At 43.2% G+C, this 24929-nt stretch overlaps 1 protein-coding gene across 10 annotated transcripts in view; it reads left to right on the top strand.

Moving 5' to 3' along the window:
• The first annotated feature begins 2892 nt into the window (after nucleotides 1–2892).
• The window catches only part of ZEB2 (zinc finger E-box binding homeobox 2), a 130679-nt gene continuing 108642 nt past the window's right edge, over nucleotides 2893–24929 (top strand). For 3 of the 10 annotated variants that reach the window (XM_057317467.1, XM_057317465.1, XM_048214452.2), the window contains exons 1-2: nucleotides 2893–3333; nucleotides 5871–6012. In XM_057317467.1, the coding sequence (XP_057173450.1) occupies nucleotides 5940–6012 (73 nt within the window). In that variant the 5' untranslated portion in view covers nucleotides 2893–3333; nucleotides 5871–5939. The other 7 variants (XM_044388217.3, XM_044388218.3, XM_026510047.4 and 4 more) reach the window with 6 other exon arrangements.

Genomic DNA, 24929 nt, shown 5'->3' with positions numbered 1-24929 from the left:
AAGAAACCCTAAAGAATTTTTTTTCTCCCTCCGATGTCGATTGCAGTATTATTTCACATTTACTTGTATCTGTTGTTTTAATCCCCTTCGTCTGCGCTAATCTCTAAATGGACTATTAATGGGGAAGAAAGATCGGGAAGGAGCGATCCATTTGCAGGACTTGTTTTGCTGTGTGAGGGGCCGAAAGCACCAGTCCTCTCTCGACTTTTCCCTGCGCCCTGCGTTCATGCATCCCGCTGATCCCACGATCCCCATTGTCCCCGACCTGGCCTTCGGACTAAGGGAGTGTTCGGAACAAATTTATATACGGCTTCCTCCGATCTCACCGCCTCTGCGTTGGTGGGAACTCTCGGTCAAATGAGGAGGGGAGTGCCAGGGGCGTGCCAGACAGGGGAGGGGGGCAACCTACGCGCGCGCTCACCCTTCTCAGAGACCCTTCCCTTGCCATCATTCAAACATACACCTTCATGGGAACCTGAAAGATTGCTTTTTTACCCCAAATCAAATACTTGAAAGTCGGAACTCCCAGTCCTAAGTGTTGGGGCTGCCTCCTGCCACTTCAACAATTACTGAGCCCAGAGTAATCAGATGATTAGGTGTTTTTAATGGAAATACTTGAGTCTCTCAGTCTCTCTCTCTCTCTCTCTCTCTCTCTCAGCCGGCTCGTAAGTAACCTGACACTAATATACATAATAAAGACAAGTGATTTGTTAGCCCTTCCCTTGGATCCTTTGACCTGAGGTTTTGCCTGGAGTGTCTGTCTGAGACTGTAACCACCCAAAGACTACCTGAGTTAATGCAGTGGGGTCTTGCCTGGAATCACTCCTAGCAATGGGATCCTTCTTCCATGGGAATGGAAGTGGGGAAGCTGAAAATCAAACTTGTAGAGAAAGCTGGATTCCATTTTTTTAATAAAAAGGAGGGGAAGTGGGAACAGGAAGAAAAAAAGGACATTAACAATAGAGATTAATCTCAGAGGAGGAATCGGATAAGTCATACATATAGTTAGTATAAATATATACTATCAAAAGTAATGTAAAACATAAAATTTAAAATAGGTCTGACCCATATTGGAAATCATTAGTTTTTCTTTTTATAATTAACTTTTAGACTCATGATCTTGAATGCTCCTCTTCTATGGGTAAATTATCTGTAATGGTGTGGGGAAGAAGATTAATTTATCTAGCTATTCTCATTGTAATATTCAAGTTGGGAAAGAGGTGAGTCTGTAAATAACTGTGAAAATTTACTTTTTTGCATCTTAAAGTAAGAAGTGGCTGTGGTCATGCTGGATAGCTATTGCCCGCCCCCCGCCCGCCAATATACAAAATTCAAAGACATGCACCTCTGGGAGTATGGATGTGGCAACCCATGTGGTGGCTTTTCCCTCCTCTGAGTGCAATTGCAAGTGACTCCTGCATTCAAAGTCTTGCTTTAGGCACACATTCAAAGCACAATTCAAAGCAGTTTATCTTAATATAAGTAAAAGTCTAGTGTTGGATCAGGGTATTATTTGTTTCAGATTTCATCAGACTGAAAACAGGGGGCTGTGACACTAACCATATTAAAGCAGAAAAGCTGGCGTGAGGTTGTTTAGTCTTCTTGACACCTCCACCTTTACCTTTGCAAGGAAGTCCAAAGGCTGTGGGGCTGGAAGTTTATTTGTGCTCTGAGGTTCTCAAGCACTTTCACTCTTAAAAAAAAAAAAAAAAAAAAAAAAAAAAGTCTCACAGTTCTTTAAGAAATTGAGCCTGAACCATTGGAGGCTAAGAGATCTCTTCCTTTTCCGATAAATGCCTGTGCTCAGCATCCTCAAATTTGGCTGTCTTTATTTACTTCTATATTAGTTCCAATTACGTGCAGTGTAAACCAGCTTTTTGATTAACAAAACAGCAGAGCATTGGTTAAGAACACTTAAACTTCAAAAAAAATTCCCCTGGGAAGTGGGCTCTGAATTGGTTAATAATGTGCAGTACTTGCTAAATTGCTGACTTCCAGATGTGGAAAATATCTTTCTTGTTTAGGACCTATGTAACCTGATTGGATTACGACAGAAGCGTCACGTTGGAAGCTTTTGAGTGATTATTTAATTAACCATACAGTAGAAAGCTGTATTCTCCAGGAAATCCCTTCCATATTTACATAACCAATCCCTTCAGAGCAAAGGTGGAGTCTTTTCTTTTTAATTTTACTTTAATTGCAATATCAAAAAAATATATACTCCAAAACTTAGACCCCATGCCGTTTAATATCATGCTCTTCCTTCCCTGCTAAGTTCCTCTATGGCCTTTCTCCTTTTCCTCCTACACACACTCCCTCACTTTGTAGTGAGGTCTCTGTGAGATGTAGAGAGATTCAGAGATCAGTCAACCCAGCGCTCTATGTTAATTTACTTAGAGACCCTTTTTTAAAATGCCAAACTACTTTTTAGTATTGGGATCCAATCCAGAAATTCATCATACACACGCCCCAACACACACACCCTAAGATGCAGTTCACATGCAGCTTTTTTTCCCCTGGCTCTGCCATCTAAAAAGAAAAATAAAATAAAATAAGAAAAAGGGCAAAGAATTTAGTTACAGAAGACGTGCTGAGAAATCCACACAACTTAATGTGCATCTCAAATCTGGTCATTAGAAATATCTGTATAAGAAGAGGCGATCTGGATTGAGGACCCGGGATCTTTCCCTTTAACTTTCGCCCCTTAGAGTTCTCCAGTTCTGTGAATGGTGTGCACCGTTTTCCGCCCTGTACTCTGTAGGATTTAGTGATGAGGATAATGATGCCAAAGGCTTGACGGGGGGGGGGGGGGGGGGGGGCGTGGAGAAGGGAGGGAGGGAGGGAGGCGAGAGGGAGGGAGAGAGGAAGGGAGGGAGGTGGAATTTCATTTCTTCCACTAAAGCGTTTGCGGAGACTTCAAGGTATAATCTATCCCAGATCCTTTCCCAGAGAGAAACTTGGCGATCACGTTTTCACATGATGCTCACGCTCAGGGCGCTTCAATTATCCCTCCCCACAAAGATAGGTGGCGCGTGTTTCAGGGTCTCTCCTCTCTCTCCTACAGAAAAGAAAAAGAAAAAAATGTCATTAGAAGAGGCGTAACACGTCAGTCCGTCCCCAGGTTTGTGTTTCCTGGAGTGGCCGAAAGAGATCAGTTCTAACCTGCTCCGCAGGAATAACGGTCCTGCCTCCCGACACTCTTGGCGAGGTTTTGTACAGTTTGCTCCGGGAGCTGTTTCTTCGCTTCCACCTTTTTCTCCCCCACACTTCGCGGCTTCTTCATGCTTTTTCTTCTCACCATTTCTGGCCAAAACTACAAACAAGACTTCGCAGGTAGGTTTTTTTCCCCTTTTCTCTCTTTTTATTCCTTTTTGGTATGGTCATCCCCCACCCTCCTTTTATGATTTTTCTCCTTTTAAGTGGGGATGTGAGTCTGAAGTGAGAAGGAGTGTCTGTGGGCAGGAATTTCAGGTGGGTTTAGCTCCTTTATGGCAAGCTTTTCCCAAGAGTGACTTCTTCGATTTCTCTGGCACTCCTGTTCTCTCTCCTTCCTTTTCTCTCCTTTTTCCTCCCCCAAATAATTTGCCCTGTACCTGTCCATTCAGGTAACCAAAGGTGCCTTTTGCTACCCACCCTAGGAAAAGTTTTATTGAGAACTACATGGTGGAATGAAAACTCTTCAAGGGGAGAAATTCTGCTCTATTTTTGCATCTAGTCCCAATTCATTGTATTCAGCAATTAAAACTTGGCAAATACCTGTTAATAATTACAAAACTTGATTGATACAAACCTACCAAATTCAGGGGCAAGTCTTTCTCTTAGATATGGCAGTGCATCCTCTCCCACCGGAGAAGGCTGTTTTCTAAGCAGAAAGTTGCCTGTTTTTGTCTGCTTAGCGAGTTTCATTTCTTTATTTTATTCTTTGTGTGTGTATGTATGTGAAGTAACACCTCACTTCTGTGATGATAAATAAAGAAGTGAAAGTCCTCATGGAACTTGAGTCGTTTACCAAAGTGTGTATGTGTGTCTGGGGGGGTCACTACAGCTGGGAAGAAAGCTGCTGTCAGGATATCAGAGTTTTAAATTAAGGGTAACTTTTGAAATTGTATTTTAAATGGCATAGTATTATAGACATGGGTTTAACAGGAGACACATGCACACACATATCCCATTCCATACTTTGGCACTGAAAAGTCGAGAGAGATAGCAGGAGTTCCCAGGAACAGTGATGAGCCCGGCTAACATGAATGTGTTTATCTCCCACCTACTTATATATTTTACATGCTCCCCCTATAATGATGAAGGCAAGATTACTAACTCCAGAGTTAGAAATAACAGGCAAAGATAAAGTTTACAGCACAAATGTCCTGTCTCTCCCTCACACACACACACATGCTCATAAAACTAGCAGCTTACTTTATTAAACATGTATTTATATGCAATCGTGTTTAAGTCTCAGCATGAATACAGACAGGCCAGCTGTTTCATCCCAGACACTTGTGTGACCATTTCCTTATTTCAGGATTTTTCCCAACAATTTCCAATCAATAGGAGAGCCAAGAAATGACAAAACGTGTCAAACTTAAAAGTCACCCACTATGCCTAGGTTAAATTCAAGGTGCTTTCTAAATCATCCACTTCCCCTTCTCTCTGCTCCCCCCCCCACCCCTCTCAGCAAATGTGTGGAAACTGATACTCACTTTCCAGGTTTTCTGCAAAGCTTCTAGCACAGGAGACAATAGGTGCGGGGCGTGGGGACTGAGTGTGCTCGGCAGAGAAAGGGTTAATGGCCCTTGTGTTACAGTTTGCATCTGTTACATCTTTTATAGCCCCTGTTTAAACTAATCCTCGAGGCACAGCATCTTCCCAACCTCCACCGAGTTTCGGGATTCTCCTCTCCTGCCTGCCTCCGAGGTTCCCCTTCTCCAAGTTTTGACAGTTTCAGCTGAAAAAATGCAGCGCCTCTCTCGATTTTTAGGTACAAAAGTTTCGAAGCCAGGAAGGATACGATCATTTAGTAGAGCTTAAAAGTATTGCCGTAGCGGTTGGACTTTCTCTTTCTTTTCTTGAGGGGATAAAAAAAATTTTCTACTGGAACTATTTAAGGGAACCAGTGTAGGGGAGCATGTGTGTGAATGAGGTGGGGGAAAATACTTAAGTAAATATTGTCAAAGTGCCGGGGGGGGGGGAGTTGGGGGGGTGGGAAGCGACAGTGTCCAAAGAGGCTTATAATTATACTTCTTATTTCGGCGTGAAACGGGAAATCTTAATTTGGGGGCGGGGGACTGGGGGGAGGCAGAGACAGTGCCTCGATAAACTCCAAAAGGGGAGGGGAGGGGGCGCGGGGCGAGTGGGCTTCCTATAATTACTATTATCAATTTGCCCGAGTGTGCTTCATCCGGGGGCTGTTTCGCGTTGTTTGTTTGTTTGTTTCCTCTGGGGAATGGGGTTGTGGGGGGGTGGGGTGAGACAAGATGAGAGTGAAAGAAAGCCTCGCCTCACCCCAAGTTCCCGAGCCGGGCTGAGGACTTTTCCGAGGAAAGGGTCCGCCTAGCCCTGAGTCAAGCAGCCTTACTGTACCGCCGTGTGCATTCCCTCATACGGTCAGGAGTTATGACTCATTTTGAAGATGTAATTCTTGTCTCTCTGATCCCCTCGCGGGTGCAACACACCAAACAGTAACAAACACAAAGCGCCTCGGGGCCAAGGCTGGGGGTAGGGGGCGGGGAGGGGGCCGCCGAAGTTTCGCTTTGGCGTTGGGGGGCGCGGATGGGTGCTCGCCGGGGCCCTGGCCCGGCTCCCCTGGGCGGCCCGCGCGCGTTTCAATGGGCGCGGGCGATGCCCACATTGTCGCTGTGTTTGGTTGCTAGATCGAGCCTGCGTGCTGCCGAAGCAGGGCGCCGAGTCCATGCGAACTGCCATCTGATCCGCTCTTATCAATGAAGCAGCCGATCATGGCGGATGGCCCCCGGTGCAAGAGGCGCAAACAAGCCAATCCCAGGAGGAAAAACGGTAAGAAGCGGCCCGAACCAAACTTTTCCGGGCCACTCCGCGGCTCGAGACCCAGGGAGAAGGAGGGGGAAAGGGAAAGGGAACCGAGGCGGCGGCGGCGGCGGCGCCCAGGGCTCGCGGGCGAGCCTCTCTCCGTGGCCGGCGCCGGAGCCCGGCGCGCGCGGCGACTGGACCCGGGGAGTTGGGGAAGTGCTGGGCAAAGTGAGCGGGGGGCGCCGGGGGGCTCCGAGCGCTGGGGTCCGGTGGGGGCCCCGCGCCCCCACCCCGCCACCCCCTTGTGCCCCCGCCTCCACCCTCCCGCTGCCTCCGCCTCTCTCTCCGCTAGCGCCCGGTCCGCCGGGTCCCCGGCCGGGCTGCGGGAGTGTCCGGCAAGGGCAGGGCGGGGGCCCGGGCGCCAGGTCTTGCAGGATCCCGGGGCGGGGGCGGGGGTGGCAGAGGAACTGCGAGGGCGGGAGAGGGGGCCTGGGGCTGTGCCTCCGCAAGGCTTAAAGTTTCTTGCCGGAGTCTCGCGGCCGCCTCTCCGTACGCCAAGTAACGGTCCTCGGGCAGCGGGGCCCGGCCGGGCGCGCCCGGAGCTCGGGTGGGAGGGACTCGGCCGGCCCTGCGCGGGGTCCGGCAGGGTCCATGCGGGCTCGGGGGTAGGTGGCTCCTCTCCAGCGGGCTCTGGCCCCACGCCGGGGACTGGAGGGGTCGAAGAGAGCAGAGAGAGTTTTCTGGGCAGTTTCTACATGGTCAGGAGGAGCCCGTTATCCAAGCTGAGTCAGGAAGGAGGAAGGAGATGGGGGTGCGAGGGGGACACACAGACCAGAGGTGGGAGATTAAAAGGGTGACTGTTAATAAGGTCTATCTTGGAGAGAGGCAGAGAAGGGATGAAGGAAAGGAAAGAGAGAAACAGAGAGACAGAGAGAGAGATCGACCCCCCTAGGTGTTACCCCCGAACAAAATCGTGGGAATAAAAGAGAAAAGTGATTGGCAAGAGCGCAGAAGGCGCCTGGGGGAGGGGAGAGAGCTGGGGACCAGAGAGGGTGCTGGGGGGAGCTGACAGAGGGTACTGAGTTTAAAAAGAAAAACCAACCCCCCAAAACAAACAAGCGAACTAGCGCCAGCTCAGACTGGGAAAGGAAACTTCTCGCTCCCCTCGATCTCAGCTTGATCACCCGGCACGGGGCCGCGTTGACGCTCCTGAGCTGGACGTGGGGACGCGGCGCCGGCCCGGCCTCCGGCCTCCCGCAAACCCAGCCCGCACCTCGCGGGGACCGCCCGGCCCACTTGGAGCAACTTTCCTCTAGAGAGGACAATTGTGCGCGCCCCAGGCCTGCCCCGGAGCTGCGCGGCGCAGGGAGGGGGCGACTGGGGGCGCAGTGCGGGGTGCTGGAGGGAGAGAAAACACAAAGACGAGAGAATTTTGATTAGAGACAAATGATGCTTCACTCTGTCTCTGTCTCTCTAGGTTGTGTGTGGGGTGTGTGTGTGTGTGTGTGTGTGTGTGTGTGTATCTTTTGCTTGTTGTGGTGGAGGTGTCGAGCCATATGGGGGAGTGATAGAGGAATTTTGGTCAGAAACTGTTCGTTACGTATCCTGCCTTTTCCCTTTGTGCTGCCTTTGATCTATTTGCTTGGCTTAGTATTACAAAAAAAAAAAAAAAAAAAAAAACAAGTACAATAATATATTCCGAGCTGCTTCCCCAAGATCCAGTTGAGGCTGCCTCTTTTTAAGTCTGTCTCTCCTCTCTCTCTCTCTCTCTCTCTGTGTGTCTCTGTCTCTCTTAATTTAATTTTTTTCTTCATTCTGGTATCTGGCATTATTTAAGGTGGTCCTTACACAGGAGACCTCCCCTTCCCCATCTCTGGGTAATTTAGTAGACACTAAAATTATACCTAATGTCCCCCTCTCCTCTCTTGTGTTTCCTCTGTTCCTTTTATTAAATGTTGGTTATTGATTTTCTAAAATCAATGTCTGTTGTGGGGCTTTTTTCCCCCTCTTACAAGTATCTAAAGCACGGTGCTGATCAACTGGATAACAAAAGCTTTGTGTCAAGGAGGCTTTTTTTTTTCTTATGTTAAACAGTCATTTTTTTGAGAGAGAGAGAGAGAGAAGAGAACGAGATATAAAGCAAGGTTCCCAGAAGTGTTCTTTTGCAGAAGAGACTATTTAGAATGTTTGTTTCTGCTTTCCTCCCTCCTCCCACCCCCTTCGGGATTTTGCCACTGATGACCAGCCTGGCCCGGGCAGTGAGGTCAGGCCAGAGCCCAGGTCTGGGGAAATAGAGGGCTCCAAGCTTCCTGGGAACCCTGAGGGGTGGGGTTGGCTGAGAGGGAGGCCTGCTGGGGGCTTCGCAGGTGAAACAGAGTGCCAGGGAGGTGCTCAGCCATGGACACTGCAACCATTTCCCCTCCGCCCAGCCACTAACTTGGGAGAAGCCTCAACACTCCGAAATGGAAAGTTGAATTGCACATTTTAAGGCATTTACCTCAGACCTTGCCCAATTAACAGCAAGCCTGTCCATTGCTTATAGCTCCTCTAACTTTGACTATTACCTGTCTCTTTTTCCAAATAATCTGTTAAAAAAAAAAAAACATGCTGTGAATTGGTTACTTGTCAGTGTTTTTCTTCGGGTTTAATCTGACTGAGCAATGCCCTGGTTTTGAGAAGCAGGTAGAAGAGTTTTCTTCCCCCTTTTCATTTTCTTTCTCATCAAGCACATATCCAATGCCTTTCCCTTTGGGGATTGCCAGGATTTATCTGAACTGAGTGGATTTTTCTTCTTTCCTGGATTCATGGAAAAGATGTCACTTTTGAGCTTGTGTCTTTGCTGATAACACTAAATATGATGATGCTTATCAAAATCATATAGAAATTCCTGGAAAGGAATAATGGCAATACTAATCACAGAAGTAAGAAGCTGCAAGAAAAAAAAATGGTCATCTAGGAAACTAGAATGGCATTTTATATAATTTTAATGAAGTCAACAACGTATATATAGGTGACGGCGACAAGAAGAAACAACATGTAAAGCAGTTGTGTGTGCGTGCATGTGTGCATGTGTGTGTTTGAAAGGCTGGTCAAGAATGTGATTAGAAGACGATGCTGTACACAATTATTAAAAAGCAAAGGAGAAGGAGGCAGTTTGAGGGAAATAAATGTGCAAAGAGAGAAACAAGAATCTAAAATCCAGCCTTCAAGATTCTCAGGCCAGCAAGATGCTTGGCAAAGACAGTGCCAGGGCCAAGTTAATCCAGAGCTGACAGTCTCCTTTCCCCCACATGGAAAGGATGAAATCTCTTCCCAGAAAGTAAGATGTGCAGGAGGAAAGGGGGAGAGGGGTGAGGGGGAAGGAGGCAAAAAGCAAGTTGCCGGCAGACAAGAATGTGTGTCGGTTTCAAGAAAGTTCAGTCAGATGATCTTCAGTCGCCTGACTCACTTTGTAACACTTTCACTGAAGCTGGAGAGGAGGGGGAAAACCCAGCCCCCCTTTTCCATTCCCCTGATTATACCCCACTATCTCCACACAGCCTTGGAGTCAGAAATGAGCACTTGGAGCGGGAGATGCCCGGCTGTTGCCTGCCACTGGCGGGCCCGGTTGTAACTTGCAAAGTTTGTTGCTTTAGCCCTTGATTCGGCTCCGGCTCCTGGGGATGCTCCTGCTTCCCTCCGGCCTCCTGTGGAGCAGGGAAGATGGGCCAGCCTCCCCAGCCCACTGCCTTCCAGCATCAGCCTCTGAAAAATCGCACACAGACGTGCAGGTTGTTAACAAAAATCAAATCTGGAAACTGCTTGTTTCAGAAAAGGGAATGAAGTTGTCTTTTAAATGAAAACTGAAGTAGGAGAGGAGGGGGAAAGGAAATGGAGGAAAGAAAGAAAAGTTAAATTTGGTTTTTCTTCAAACTTTCAGCTAAAGGGTTGGGGATTGTGTGGGGAAGTGGGGAAGATTTTTACAAACGCCTTTGGTCTCTGATTTCCAGTGGTAAAGGAAAGGGATAAAGTTGGGTGTTTTCAGGGCTTTGAACCCTAGGGGAGAAACAATCAGATGAGCAGAAATGATTATCCTTTTTTCAGATAAGCCCTCTCTCCTTACCACTTCCTTAAAGGGAGTGGAGGCGCTGGTGGTGATGCTTGCAGGCAGCGGAGGACAGAGAAGTTGCTTCCGCTTCAGAGATGCTTAAATGAAAAGGGAAAGAAATGCATTCTGCCCCTTGTTAAGGATGTAGCTCCTGCCTCTCCTCTCTGAGAGGTGAAGTTGGGATGGGGCAGCCCGGAGTCAGAGCCCCTTAGTACACACTGAGGCAGGGAAGTTTCCTTCGGATTACAGTCGCTTCAGACTTGGTTATCTGTGCAAGTGGAGAAATCTTTTGCAAGTAGCTTTCTTCATAAAGTTGGTGAGTTGATAGGGAGCCTGTTTTGCTGATTCTCAAAGCCCTCAGAGGCAGTGTGGCAGGTACCAGTTCTGAGGGCGCTCCTAAGATATCCATCTCCATCCTTTTCTCTCTGTGGAGATCTTCTGCAAGTTTCGTCACGCTGCACACACGCAAGACTGGGGGCTATGTATCTAGACTGATCTATTTGTTTTATTTCGGTTTGGAAAAACTAAGTCCATTGGGGTAGAACATGCCTTCCGTCGTAGCAGAGCCACGAGCCTGCTGGCATCCATAGTGTGACGCTCCACCAGGGGTAAGGGTGGGCTAAGGATTTTAAACTTTACATTGTTACTCTGTTGCCAAATAAAAATAAATTCACGTCTTTAAGCATTTATTTCCAAACACGCATAAAGCCAAGATTAAAGTTCCTTGCTAAACGGCTATGTCATATGCATCCGATGCTTCCTTTCTCGCTTGCTTAATTTGCTCAAAGTAAAGAAAATTCCAAGAGGTTATCAAAGACCCTGATACCGTCTTAAGAATATTTCCTTGGAGAAATGTATGTCTACCCTGAAGGTAGGAAAGGACGGTGTTGCTAGCTCTCTAGCAGTGCTGCGTTTATTCTAAGATGTGGAAGATTCTTTTCCTTACAACAGTTTTTGTCATCTGCATTCTTCCAAGGCTTTTAAGGTGCATTTTCTTCTGTGTGAAAGGGAACTCTTTGTCCTTTTCCTCTCCAGCACCGTGGCTTCCCAAGGTAGACACTATTTTGTGCCTGTCACAGAGAGAGGGAGTGCAGGTTTGCAATGCTCACAGACAATTGATTGTCTGCCCTAATGTGTTTCATTTACATGTTTATAACGTCAATGGTGCTGGGGTGTCCACTGTACCATTCATTCCCGCATTCCCACAAGGGGGCAATTGTCTGAATGGCCAAGTCAGACACCTTTTTGATTGCTCTTTGGTTGTCTTTTTAGAGCAAAGAGATAAAGGAGGAAAATCTGTGATGCAGAAACACTAGTTGAAAATATACAGAATTAAATGTCACCACAAAAGCAGATGTTAACATAAGCCCAAATGTGCTTTTTAGCCAAGATGTGAAGGTTGAAAAAAATAATTCCGAGCAGAGGGAAGGATGATTTAAAACCAATAAATAAAGCCCTATTCCCCCTCCCTATTTCTTTTCTTTCTTTAGCAGTCAGAAGATGAAATGTGATTTTCCTTTTCATTTTTAAGCCTTGAAACATCTAGGCACCTCCCTATTATTTGTATGTTTGCTGTGATTTGTGAATTTTGTATATATTTACATAGCTCTGTTTATACCAACAGCATCAGCTTACCACTTGGAAAATCTATTGAATCACTATTTGGGCTGTGGGGAGTGTAAACTTTTAAAAAGTAAGATCCAAGTATTTCTTCATCAAGCATTTTTTAAAAGGAAAGCAGTAATAATCAGCAGACTCTATGGAAGTCTTTGCCTTAATAGCTATGTGCCAAATACTTTTATCTTGGGTGACAGTCCTGTCAGAGTGAAAACTCTCAGGAAAAGTGTAACTAGTAGTTACAAAGTAAATAAAGAATTTCGTTTTAAGGTGTTCTGTACTGTTTTTATACTATGTGTGTATGCGTGCATGTGTGTGTGTTGTCTTGTGTTTCCTCTGAGAAAAGTGAGAGGAAAAGCCATCCATGTGTGTGCTTTTGGCTTTTCTCTTCATTCAGTTCTCCCCTACATATTATGCATATATGTATCACACATGAATACATCTGCTTAAAAAAGAAAGATTTCACAGTTCAGATGGTGCCTTGCTGGTTCATTAAGGTAATACAGTTATTAGAAGTTCGTCTAATTTCGCGTGTGGTCCATAAGGAGAGAAAATACTAACTCTTGTGTCATCTGGTAGGAGGTAAATAGGGTGGGGAAACTTTTATAATTTTGTAGTAAATTAGGGAGAAAAAATCGCCAGTCTGTGAAAAGATTTTTGCCTCTCCGGGAAGACACGCACAGTAGCTGCACCGTTAGCTGAACCCCTGACACGGCGGTCTTTTGAATGCCTTAGGTATGATTTCACTTTCGCTCACATCAATGCTGACCTGAATGCCTTTCATATCTGATCCGCTGTGTCTCTCCCAGTAAACATCCCCTGAGGGGAGAACAAAGAAAGGAGCTCTTCTTCTTCTTAATCACAATTCAGCCCTTTCACCGCCGGCAGGCTCCATTTGCATTCTGCCACAGAAAGCCAAGATGAAAAGAAGAGAGAGAGAGAGAGAGAGAGAGAGAGGAGAGAGGAGAGAGGAGAGAGGAGAGAGGAGAGGAGGAGAGAGGCAGAGGGTAGTAGCTGAGTAAAATAACTTAGGTGTTTGTGGCTGTTTGTTGGGCTTTCCCTAGTTACCAGCCTTATATAGTTGATGCTTGACCAGGCCCTGTCCCTCCTGACAGGCATATAGTGTTACAAGATGGCATGTCTGTACTATTCATGGCCACCCGCTCAACACTTGAGGTAAAAAGTGTCAGAGAGGGATCAAATTCTCCCTCAGAAGCCTGTTAGACTTGGGGTCAGGTGTGTGGACTTCCCACTCTTGAGTGCTGCCTACTATTTGGCTTTACTTATTGTTTACCATCAGACCAGGGAGGTGAGGGCACTTGGGGGACGGGGTGGGGGGGGGTTGCTGCAGCTGGAGACTGCTCTGGAGGAGAGAAGGGATAAGTCTCCCAAGGCCCTGCTCTGGTTTCGGTGATGGGTGTCTGGCCCAGAGAAAAAGGGAGAAGTGCTTACAACCAGCCTGAACACACTGATAAATCTTCAGGAAAACTGGAAAAGACTTTCCCATTTTTTCCCCTGACTTTTTATGATAATTCATATTTTCAAATGAAAGGGGAAAAAAGCCAAGAAAGAAACTCTCAAATGAGCCAAAAAGGAAAAAAAAATTCTCTGAAAAGAATTTTAGGGGGAAAAGTTGTTCTATTTTAAAAAGCTTTGAGGGCTGTAAAGTGCCACGTTTTTCACACCTTCTCCATACTTTTTTTTCAGATTTTTTTAGTATGTTTAACATTTGTGAGATGACAGCCTTTTTGTATCTCAAACTGGATGCTTCAAGATTTGTAGGGAGGGGTTGGTGGTATTCATGTTCTCCTCAGAGAGAAAGTTTATGCCTCAAGGGCTCCTTCTTACTGGGAACTGTTTAAACCCTCGCAGGCGGACCTGTCAGGTTTTACTGTGTTATTTGCCTCCATTTTCAACATGCAAAAGTAACATGCAGTTAATGGTATCGGAATGAGACCACAGCAAGAGCAGAAACCTCTCGTGACAACTTTTCAGCTACATTATCTTGCTCCTAAACTGTCTTGTCTTTTTTCCCCCTTTCTGAAACCGCTTTTAGATACCAACAGTTTTTCAACAATTAGATTAAGCACATAATGCGCGTGCGTGCGCGCGCGCGCGCGCACACACACACACACACACGCACGCGCGTACACCACAAGTTTAGAAGTGCAATCGCTTCACACAGCAGAGTGAATAATTGGAAATGGGGGCTTTTCTGATAGCCATTGTGCGGATTTCACTTATAAGAGCAAAACTAGCGGAGATATTAGAAGTTGTACACGAGCATGTGACACAGATTCCTAATTTTTTTTTTCTTTTTCCCAGAAGATTTACAGAATTTACAAAAAGAGATTATCCCTACACCTTCCACCCCTCCTATCCACCCCCATGACCCAAGCAATGAAGGATTTAGGCAGATTTACTTCAGTAAACACCTTTGGACACTTGGGGGGAAAGTGGGAGTCTGTTTGCAAAAGGAGGCTTTTGTTAAGTGAGGTACCGGGATAATGCTTTACCAGGCAGCTGTGATATTAACCTACCCAGCAATGCGGGAACACTCTTTAACTCTTTGAGTGCCTGGCCCTTTGCACTCAGCAGATAAAATCCTGGCTCTCCAAAGACACTCAGAATTCTGGTTCTAGCAGTTTATTATTCAGACAAGTCTTGTAGACATGAAAACTGTTCAAGCTTTTAAAACAATGTGGTTTAATTAGATGAGGTGGACTTACATTGCTCATAAGCCCTCCAAATGGTGGTTTATAATTGGCAAGAAAAAAAAAAGGAATCAAGGCAGCACATTAAAAATTCCAGGAAATATCTTTAGAAAAGCTATTTTCATTTCCAGCTTTTAAAATATTAGACCATGGTAGCTAGAGGGAATAAAGCAGCTGGGGCCTCTCTCCTTACTATAAAAGACACCAGAAGTTTGTGATGAAGAAAGGGGCTTCGGCTCAAAAAGCTGTAAGAGGCCAGTTGGGACAGTGACATTATCACAGCCCTCGCATCTTTTCAAGGGGGAAGTGTTGCCTATCTTTCAGAGCTTGGAAGGTCATGTGAACCTCAGAGTCAGGGCCCGAGGCCGACTGTTACCAACTTGAGACTTGCCAAAGCAAGCAGAGAGGCATTTATAAGAGGAAGGAGTTAATGGTTATTTTTTGCCGGGCACAAGAATAACTTTACAGGTGTTGCATTTGGGCTTAAATAAGATTGCCTTATTTAGTTTCGAAAAAGAGTGTAGGTGTCAACGTTCAAGCAGCCACAAATGTGTGAGAAAGTAAAGGGTATGAGACATGACAGGATTAAAGGTGTTTGCTATGTTGTTACACCGTGTGTCAGGCTGCAAGCTCCCTTTGTCACAGCCTCCTGGTGATTTGACAGCGCAGATCTACTTCCCTTCTAGGTGAGACAGCATTTTTTAACTGGAGTTATAAATATGGTACACCCTTCGAGTTGCACCCTGCCTCCCAGATCCATGAATCCTATTTGAAAGCATCTTGCCCTGAGACACAATGAACAAATGCTGTATACAGGGGGCTGTGTGCTCGGGGGCCCGGGCATCGCCAGCATCACAGTGGCTGGCATTGACTGTTGTTTGGCAAGAAGGTCCTCTGCCAAATCATCCAATAATTAAGTTTTATGTTATTTGTATGAACGACCAAGCATGCAGTATCCCTTTTCAAATCAAAGGGAGGCTTAAAATTACTTTTTGAACACTTTCAGACCATGGTCAGGTCACAGTTTGGGGGCTGAATTAAAATGATCTCATTCATGATCTAATTGAGGTTGGCAAAACCTTAACAGTAGCAGGAGTACATAAATATAAATCAAAGACCAAAATTTAGCAAATCATATCATTTGCTAGAAATCTGCTCATGAATTATTCTCCAATTGCCAACCCAGAAGTTAAACTTTGTCTCCCCTCAGCAACAGTAACTGTGCATATTTTTTCAGGCTCCTGACAGGAAAGTTAGAGGAGCTGAAAAGAGGAGGAAGATGATCAATGTTTCATCAGATATTCTGTGCTTGTGACCCAGGAACATAGGATAGCTAATAAAGCCAAGTACATTACAGTGGGTGCTGCAGTCTTGGTTAGAAATTAATAGTGGGCTTCCGAAACCCAGACTATGGGAGAGCAAGCAGCGGGGACACGTAAGGGATATAAGGGGAGCAAATATTTTGAGAAGGATCTGATTGAACTTTGCTTTCATTTTTCAATTGAGGAATGTAATCGTCATAATGATTTATGATTTTTTTTTTTTTTACAAACTTAAGTCTATTAGTAAGCTGAGTTGAGGGCATGAGATTTGAAGTAATTGATAGAATTAAAAGACAATATTGAAATGTTAGTGTACATATTTAAGTTACCTTTCCTTTTTTTTAAAAAAAAAAAAGCATTTCTATAAAATTAAGTCTCCAGACCATTTCTCCTATAATCTATGGGATTAAACCTCATGTTCTATTGTTTCTAATCTGTTTTTAGTTTTTCTTCATTTTTCTGGGTTGCCGTGTGTTACTTCAACTTGAACCCACACATACTCTGCTTTAAACTGGAGGAGACTTAATTCTGAACGCAACCGTTTTGAAGTTAAGATTTTAAATCCCACTTAAGTGAAGATATTCTTTCAAGCAAATGACAAACGCAGAACTGGCCAGTTTAGTTAACTTTATCATGAAGGTGTGTTTTTAAGTCGCAACCATAAGGTGGAAATATTTTTAAATAATCTCAGGTGATAGAGGTAAACGACTGCATTCTTTTGAGAACAGGTCGTTGTCATTAATGATTTCCCATGACAAAAATTCAAAACATATTCTACATTTAAAAAAATGTAATGGATTCCTTTTCAATAGTTAGGTTGTTAATATGACTATATAGTGATTTTTTTGTTCTTTATTTCATTTCATATTTCTTTTTATAATCAACAATAGGAAAGAAAGGTACTCCTGACAAGTTCCCTCCTAAAAATAAGCAATCAATAATAGATCAACAGAGGAAGATATCATGCTATTTAAGATCTGAGATTTTTTTTTCTGTCCTAAACAGAGTGTTATTTCAAGGAATTCAGTGCCCAAGTGATCTATAATGTAATATATAGACTTCACTGTTTCTTAGTTTAAATTGTATTTCTGTTGTCTTGTATATCTGAGTAACTGTAATCAAAGAAACTTTGCAATTTGCCTATTCTTGGAAGTACCTAAGTTTCTATTTTAGACACAAAGCACATCAATGGAAGTGTTTCACATCATGAGATTTCTCAGTTTTAAGAGGTGAGGTTTATATATAAAGAACTCAGTAAGCTGTGTTTTCATAATAAATAGACCCATTAAAAGGGAAAAATCTCTAAGCAAAATGGTTGTCCTCTAAAGATTTCCCATCACCTTTGCTCTGCTAATGGGAATTTGCACACATTCCACATGCACACATACACAAATACACCCTAGAACCCCGATCTGAGACTTTTCCTCTCTGACTTTCACTATAAGCATACAGCTTGTAAATGAAATATAGTCAAATGAAAACAGTAGAGGTGAAGAATTAATGTAGACCCCTGTTTAGGAGGATTTATTGAAAGAAAAAAGAAGTGTTCCCTGTGCCACATGATTCTTACAAAAGTTACTTGCATCTATTAATCTCAACTTTAAGTGTATTATTTAGGATAAATTACAAGCTTTGTGCTTTTAAATTGCCCCCCCCCACCACCGTATTCCTTCAATATTACCAACCTTAACACGGATTATGCTAACCTGGTTGCAAATTATTATGGTTTTTAAAATAGCATTCAGGAGTCCTGGATAAAGATGGTATTTTAAAGTAGTGTTTATAATTTTTAAAAGGAAAAAAAAGGAGGGGTTTAAACTATACTGAACACTTAGAAATGTGTGGAGTTTTATACTTGTGCAGATAAAGTGTGAGGTAGCCTTCCCCTGTGAAACCAAGACCACAAATGATATGTGTCAGTAGGTTCTTTGATAGGGCTTCTGGCCACAGTGTTTTTGTGCTGTCAAACTGCTGTGTTGAACAAACACCTCCTCTGGGACAAAGTGATAAATGCAGAGACAGGCTGGCTTCAACCAGTCTCAGCAACCTCCTCAACCACACCCCCCACTCCCAGGCCCACCTCTCCCTCCCACAATCCAGCCACCTCCCCACTTTTGCTTTGCCCCTTTACCTGAAATTGACATTTATAGAGAGATGCCCAGGGCTTTTCAAGGTGTCAGTGGTGAGTAATTACTGATACTTCCCAAATCTTTGAATCAGTACTATGAAACTACAGGCAAAGACTTTTTCTGGCAGGCTTTATCTAGTCTTTTTTAAGTGGAACTGGACTGAGCTTCTAAACTTTTGCCAACTTGAACTTTTTCCACCTTTGCTTAATCATTTGAAAACCACTTGCTTTCCTCTCGTCTTTCCCCCAGTCACTGGAGTTTTATTTTCTAATGTTCAAGCAGTTATGTTGTGCAACACAAACAAAATTTTGCCTTAAAAAATCCAAACACTATTACCTCCTACTTTTCACTCTCCAGCGTTCTTTTAGGGCTAACACTTCAAATGTATAGCCAACTGATTTTTTTTTTTCCTTCTCTCTCTTGGAGCCATTATTCTCTGACTAAAACCTGTTTACTGGTGCCTTTGTGTGTGCTTTTTTCTTCCCCTGACATTAAATGAATTTCCATCTTCTACTTCTGCAATCTCTAAGAAATAGATAAACCATTATATTTTTTCCCTGCTCGTATTTTAAAGCGGTGATCCTGACAGCAGGACGATTATTGCACTTTATGTTTTAGTGGATGTTTGCTGTTGCTAGTTACAGCAACACTTATCATAAGACAGCAAGAAAAGAGTAGTCCCTGGTAATTAAAGTAATGAAATATTCATTTACTCTACCTTTTCTGTAGTCTCACAAATTAGGCTGCTACATTTAATGCCTGCACTGCCTCTGTTTTTATTATAATGGCAGCTTTCGCATCTGCAATTAGGACTAATTCTGACAGTTACAATTTCTGAGGGATGGTAAACAGTGAACGAGATGTGCAGCAGAGGTATTACACGTGAAAAGCCCTTGTCTCTTTAACCTTGTTGTTTTTTTTCTCTCAGAGGTTACCTTTTCCCGATGGTGCAAAATCGACTTGACATAACTGTTCATCAGTTTCAGGGTTTTCCCTGGAGGTATTTGCATCAAATCAGCCCAGTCAAGCTTCAAGTTGAAATTGGCAGGCCAGAAACTGACAGGGTAGGGACTGGAAAAGAGACAGCTAAAGAACAGGCAGCAAACTGACAGTAGCAGAGTGAAAGACCGAGGTGGGGGGGGGAGGTTGAGAGCGAGAGCTTTTCAACTTTCCTGTAAGGGAAATCTCAACTCCTGTGCGGATCTCAGGAGCAATGTATCCTGGAGGAACTGGAAATGTCGGGAGATTCAGAACACCTTCAGCTAATTCTTACCACTAGGGCTCACCAGCCCCGCTCCAGGGGTGGGGGGGGGGGGGGTGCGGAAAGGAGGGGAGTTCACTCTCATTTCATCTGATTGGATGCCTAAAGAGGAGTGGGCACACTTAATTAAACAGGAGCAAAGTTCTGAGGCACCTCCTCAGCACTTATTAAAGCTTGAAAGCCAAATCTCATGATCAGTGTTATAGGAGGAAAATAAGGCGGTTTGGTGTTTTTTTTTTCCCCCCCGAATTGTTAACTTGTAGGAAAGTTAACAGTCCTTCTCTTTACCAGGTTTGTTTTCTTGGGTTTCTGCTTGGGAGCAGATTAAGTGTTCACAGAGACCAGAGCTCAGGAGACCGTCAATTCAACAGTTAGTGCATTTTTGTCAACAAAAACAGCCACGTAGCAAAAAAATACGTTTAAAGAGATACTCCTTCGAATAACATGGGGTGGCAAGTTCCCTTTGTCAAATAACACCCTCCTATCCTGGTAACATAAGAACATTAATTCAGTTGTTTAAAGGCCAAAAATACATGGGAAAATCTTAAAAGAGCAATGACATTAAACTTTTATTTCAGTATCGGGATTGTCACTTTAAGAAAAAATCTATGATTGCAAAACTTTTATAATTGCTCTAACAAAGAACACAAATATGTAAAGTGCTCTCTTTGCCTGAGTATGGTTTTTTTCTGTCCTTCATGTTTATTTTTTGAGACCAGTATTTTTTCTCATCCTTTCTCATCTCTCCCACCTTTGCAGGAGGGTGGGTGTTGGTGTCTTTACTAGATGATTTAAAATCCTCGCCATTTTCCAACTAGACTTGGGGGTCGAATAAGCCCTTGCTTTCAAACCGTCTTCAGGCTCTGTGTATGACAGGCATTGGCTGATCTGCTGATGCCCATTCGACAGGCACTGTTGAACTAAAGTGGTGTGACGGCACAGTTTTGTTAAGCTGTGAACAAAGGGCTGAAGATGCCTTCCTGGCATCGTCCATGTGCATATTGGCCTTGTCACAGTTTTGCTTGATTTAATGCTCTGTTTATTCCTAGATATTAAAACTTAAATTCCAAACAATATGTTTTCAAATACTACATACCAACTTTATTTTAAAAGCTTTAACTTCGAAGACCCTAGGATTCATTTGCTCCTGCAGTTTATGTGTAGCCAACGTTAAAACACAGCTTTGGAAGTAAATAGATTGCCAGTAGCCTTTTAACTGTTATCCATTTAAAAAGGGGATTCCAGTCTTAAAAAGTCTTATTAGGGTAAAAGATTTATTTTTCTTTGATCATTGGTTGAAAGTCATTATTTATTTCAACAGTGGATTCTCACATAAATTCCTAAGGAAAAGTTACCCTGTGCATACACAGTCTGGGCAGACTTTTAAAAAGATATATCATTAAAAAGATATTCAGTTATAAAAGAAACCACTTACAAATACCTGTAAGGATAGACACGTTGCTACCAGCAAGAAAAAAAAAAAAGAAAAGAATTGAGGGAGTTTGTGTTAAAATGAGTCCTATTTAACAGACAGCAGGAGAATTAGGATTGAGATTTAAAAAGAAAATAATTGTTATAAAAATCCCTGTTCCACAGACAACAGCTAGCTCTTCAAAAGAAAAGTTAAGTTTAGTACTAAATTTAGATTCCAGTGTCCCGTTGAATGTGTCTTGAGCTTTATCTATGCGGGGGGGGGGGGGGGTTTGTTCCCCTCTGCCTCTTTTTCCTCCCTTCAGGTTTGCTTCAAGTGTTTGCTAAGAGATTAGTTAGCAAGTTTATATTGAGGAGGTAGCCATGGGAAGCAGCTCTCTGCTCGAAGGAACGCGCAGTGGGTCAGAGTGTGAAAATACGGGGAGCTCAGACTGACTAAGGCCCCGGGGATCAGGTACTTTATTTTTCTCTCCAAGACAAACTGCTCGTAGAAAGGTTTGTGGGATGACATCCCGTCCCAGCAGGAGCACAGATGCTACCACTTTTAGAAACTTCCAAATAAGCACTATTGCTGGAACAACTTTATGAAAAAAAAATTTTGTTTTAATCTATTGCCAGATCACTCCCTTTTCATTATGTAAAGAGGCTATAATTTGAGATATTCAAGGTTATTTTTACCTCCATTCATAAAACAACATCTTTCAGGAGAGCTGTTCTGAGGAAGGTGAGGAAGGTGGCAAAGGAGAGAAAAATATTCAGCGGTATGAAAGGATCGCTACTAATAACCAGTAAGACTGCACTAAAAATTGGAAATGAAATCTCTAGGGTAAAACACATACCTACTTCTGCCTGCCCTTAGCACACTTTCTTAGCAGCGACTGTTGTACTAACTGAAATGAATTGCCTTTATTTTTTTTTCAGTAGTAGTTTTACTCAATGTTCATTTATACCAAATAATTCTCACAGCCAGAGAAGGTGACACAGGGAGGGGTGACCAGGCAGGAATAAGCTTTTATTGCTAGCTTTTGTGTAGTATCATACATGAAAGAGACATCCTGCTTGGAGCATAGCTCGCAATGTGGGCCATTCTCTTGGTTTCATGGGAGATTTTTGTGTCCAATCCTATTGTCGTGAACAAGATTTAGACATGCAAATCTCCAATCTGGCAAAAGAATAGACCTTTTAATATATTAATGGGGCAGCTTCTTACTTAATATATGAAGTAAACTTTGGCATTGGTTTGGTGTTTTCTATTAATACTTTGTTAGCAACTATTTATAAAAGAGACAGACAAATACGAGTTGATCCAAATAGTCCTCCTGCCCCAACCCCTAGCTCAACATTATCTGCTTTGTTGTGCCAACTCATAACCTTCTATCTGTAAATTGCTCCAAGTAAAGCCATAATCTTTGCTATGTCTTAGAACAAATGTATGGCTAGGACCAACATGAGTTCTCACCTTTTAATGAACTGTCCCGGTTTAGGATCTTCTAAGGAATGGAGTGTAAAAAGAAGCGAACTAGAAGATGAAGAGATCTCGTAAATAGTTTCCTTTGAACACCCACAATTGCTTACATGGCCTTTTCCCCTTGTTTCCAGGCCAGCAGAAATGGCTTTGCCCAGGGCCCATGCAAGTGAGCCCATTTCAGAACAGTTCTTTGGATAATTTGAGGGAGACACCAGCCCTGTGATACCAATGAAAGGCATTAACTGAGAACTTTCCTGAGATTGGGAGTGGATGTGATGTTAGTACAGGGCATTCCTGAAGGGATTTCTAATTCATGTGAGAATAGTAAGCATAGATCTCCTAGCCATCAGTCAGCATCAGGTTTCAAATCAACAGTTACTGATGGCTGTCGTCCCCCCCCATCCCCTTCCTAGCCCGGTGAAGCACAAGCTCTGCTTCAAGTAAATCAGATCTTTGAATGTATCTGCAATGAGGTAGGGCTTTCATGATCCGTATCTGCAAGGCGGGAGCGTGAATGTGATCTTATTGTATCCCCGTGTAGAGATGAGATAGGTTAGAGCGACAGCACACCGGCGCATTGTGCCGGGGTGTCGGGAACAATCTTTCCATTGCCAAAGCAGCCACTCTTTTATTTTTCATCATTGTCTCCTTACCTCACTTGGTATGCTTCTCGTGATACAGATCTGAGTGAGTTGTGCAAGCTTCAGACTTGCCAGCCCCCAGCTCCCAGGCCTAGTACGGAGTAATTCATAAACTTACCATATTAGACTATCAGATTGAAACCAAGGGTTTCTACTCGTGGTGGAATTGGAAAGCCCATTGTTTTGATTATCATTTCATCAGCCCCAACTGATACTAGTATGCTCAAGGAAAACATACTTCAGTTACAGTTGATTTTCAGATTCCAAAATGGTGCTGCAAAGCCTGTGCATCTCTAATTATATTTTATGCTAGGCTGTGCAATACCAAAATATACGCCGCGGCAATCAGTGAGTGAACAGTATCAATCAATTTGTAAACAGATGAAGTCACTCATTCCCAAACTGGTTTTCCAAAAACAATTACTAAATTACAATAGAAAAAAATTGTACAGTTACTGTATTTGTGTGCTGTGTTACAATCAACATACCAGGGAAACAAAACAATTTAATGCAGAAAAATCATCATTCATCTACATTATAATTGCTTCTTTTTCACATCTACAGGGCGGTTAATTAAAATTGTGATTAAATGCGGTCGCGCTGCCTAAGATGTCTTGCCCAAAACAGGTGGTACAGAATTTAAAAGTAAAAAAAATGTAATTAGCATTGGAAATTGAGAAATTGCCTGTAAGAATCAGTGTTAATTTCAGTCAGTGATGAGGTAATTTATAAATGAATGCAGTGGAGGCTGTGCAAATGCACAATTGCCTTCCTTGCCATTCTTAGCATTCTCAGCATGCAGGTGAAAATGTTTTCAAAATATTGAGGTAATTTGAAAATCAATCCATGCATTCTGTATCTTTTTTCTCCCGTTTGTACCAAATGCTGAACAAATGCTGCCATGGATGGCACGATCCATCAGTTTTTTACTTCCTAAAAGCAATGCTGCCCATATTTTAGACCTAGATTAGGAAACGTAACAATACAAATTGCAAGCCTAAAATTCTAACAGGGGTCGAAATTGTACACCTGAAGCTCGGACTGGCGTAGGTTTGGTTTTCTGCGCAACACCCCCATCATCAAAATAGGACCCGGAAGGAAATTTTCTCACGGAACAGGTAGCACAGACATACAGAGACTATTAACTAATCTAATAAAACACTTGAAGTTCTATTTTTAGAGTTTAAGGAGGAACTAGAGAGTTGGAATAGGTCAATATTTTCCTTAGAATTTTTAACCATATCTTTATTATTCCACCTAAAAGCCTCCAAAACTGGTGAATAAAGTTGTTACTGGGAAAAATTTTTCCAGAACACGAAACAAGAAATGGATTTCTGCCTATTAATACCATCTCTTCTTTTAACAAAGGTGCAACTTTCTAATAAAGCATTATACCATCAACTTAATGTATTTCGAGCATGCTGATGCCACATTCTGTTAGTACCTGAGTAAGTTTATACTTTAGATACTATTTAAAAATTATTTTTATTTAAGCTATGTTTTTATTATTAAAATAAGAACCACTAAGCTTTTAAGATCTCCTTCTAATGGACAAATTTAACTTTCATATGCTTATCCCTACCGCCTGAACAATGTGAATTGAAAATATCTTAATAATTAATCAAGGCCAATATGGGGTTTGAATATCTGGCTGCCAGTGGAGTTAAAGAGACTTTGGGGGACTTCTTAAGCATCCCCTTCCTGTATTTGGCATTCTGCAAAATGATCTCTCCATATAAAGCTCATCCTAAGAATATGTTTAGTTAACTGTTACCAATCAATCTAATAATCGGATTCTCTCATGTAAAATATTCTGCATGGTTCTTTGGTGTCTCAGGCGGAAATCAATGATTTCACTCTGAAGACATTCTTTGGGTAACCCTGACATTTCAGGGAGAGAGACAAAAAAATAAGGAACAATCTGTGTCCCTGACGGTATCTGACTGTCCTCTGATTTCAGGCCTGGTATCAGACCTCCCCCCCATGACCCTTCTTCATCACTTTTAGGACACAAGTGAACTGCGCAGTTTAGAGGTGACAACTCAGCTGGTGACACCGAGTGGCATGGCGTCATTTCTAACGTATTTAAATCTGTTTCCCATTTAATATTACAAGTAGAAATAAAATGAGACCTATTAATGGAGGAAACGGAAAGGTCACCTGTTAACTCCGTGATCCCAAGGCGTTCACCAGCTCCTACCTGCCCCCCCCCCCCCAACTGCCACTAGGACGATTTCATCTTCCAGTGGTCAGTTCACCTTCGGTGAGGGATAG

This window comes from Ursus arctos, unplaced genomic scaffold, assembly GCF_023065955.2.
Source record: "Ursus arctos isolate Adak ecotype North America unplaced genomic scaffold, UrsArc2.0 scaffold_1, whole genome shotgun sequence".
NCBI lineage: Eukaryota > Metazoa > Chordata > Mammalia > Carnivora > Ursidae > Ursus > Ursus arctos.
Note: the sequence above shows the minus strand (reverse complement) of the source record. Positions and strands in the feature narration are given on the sequence as shown.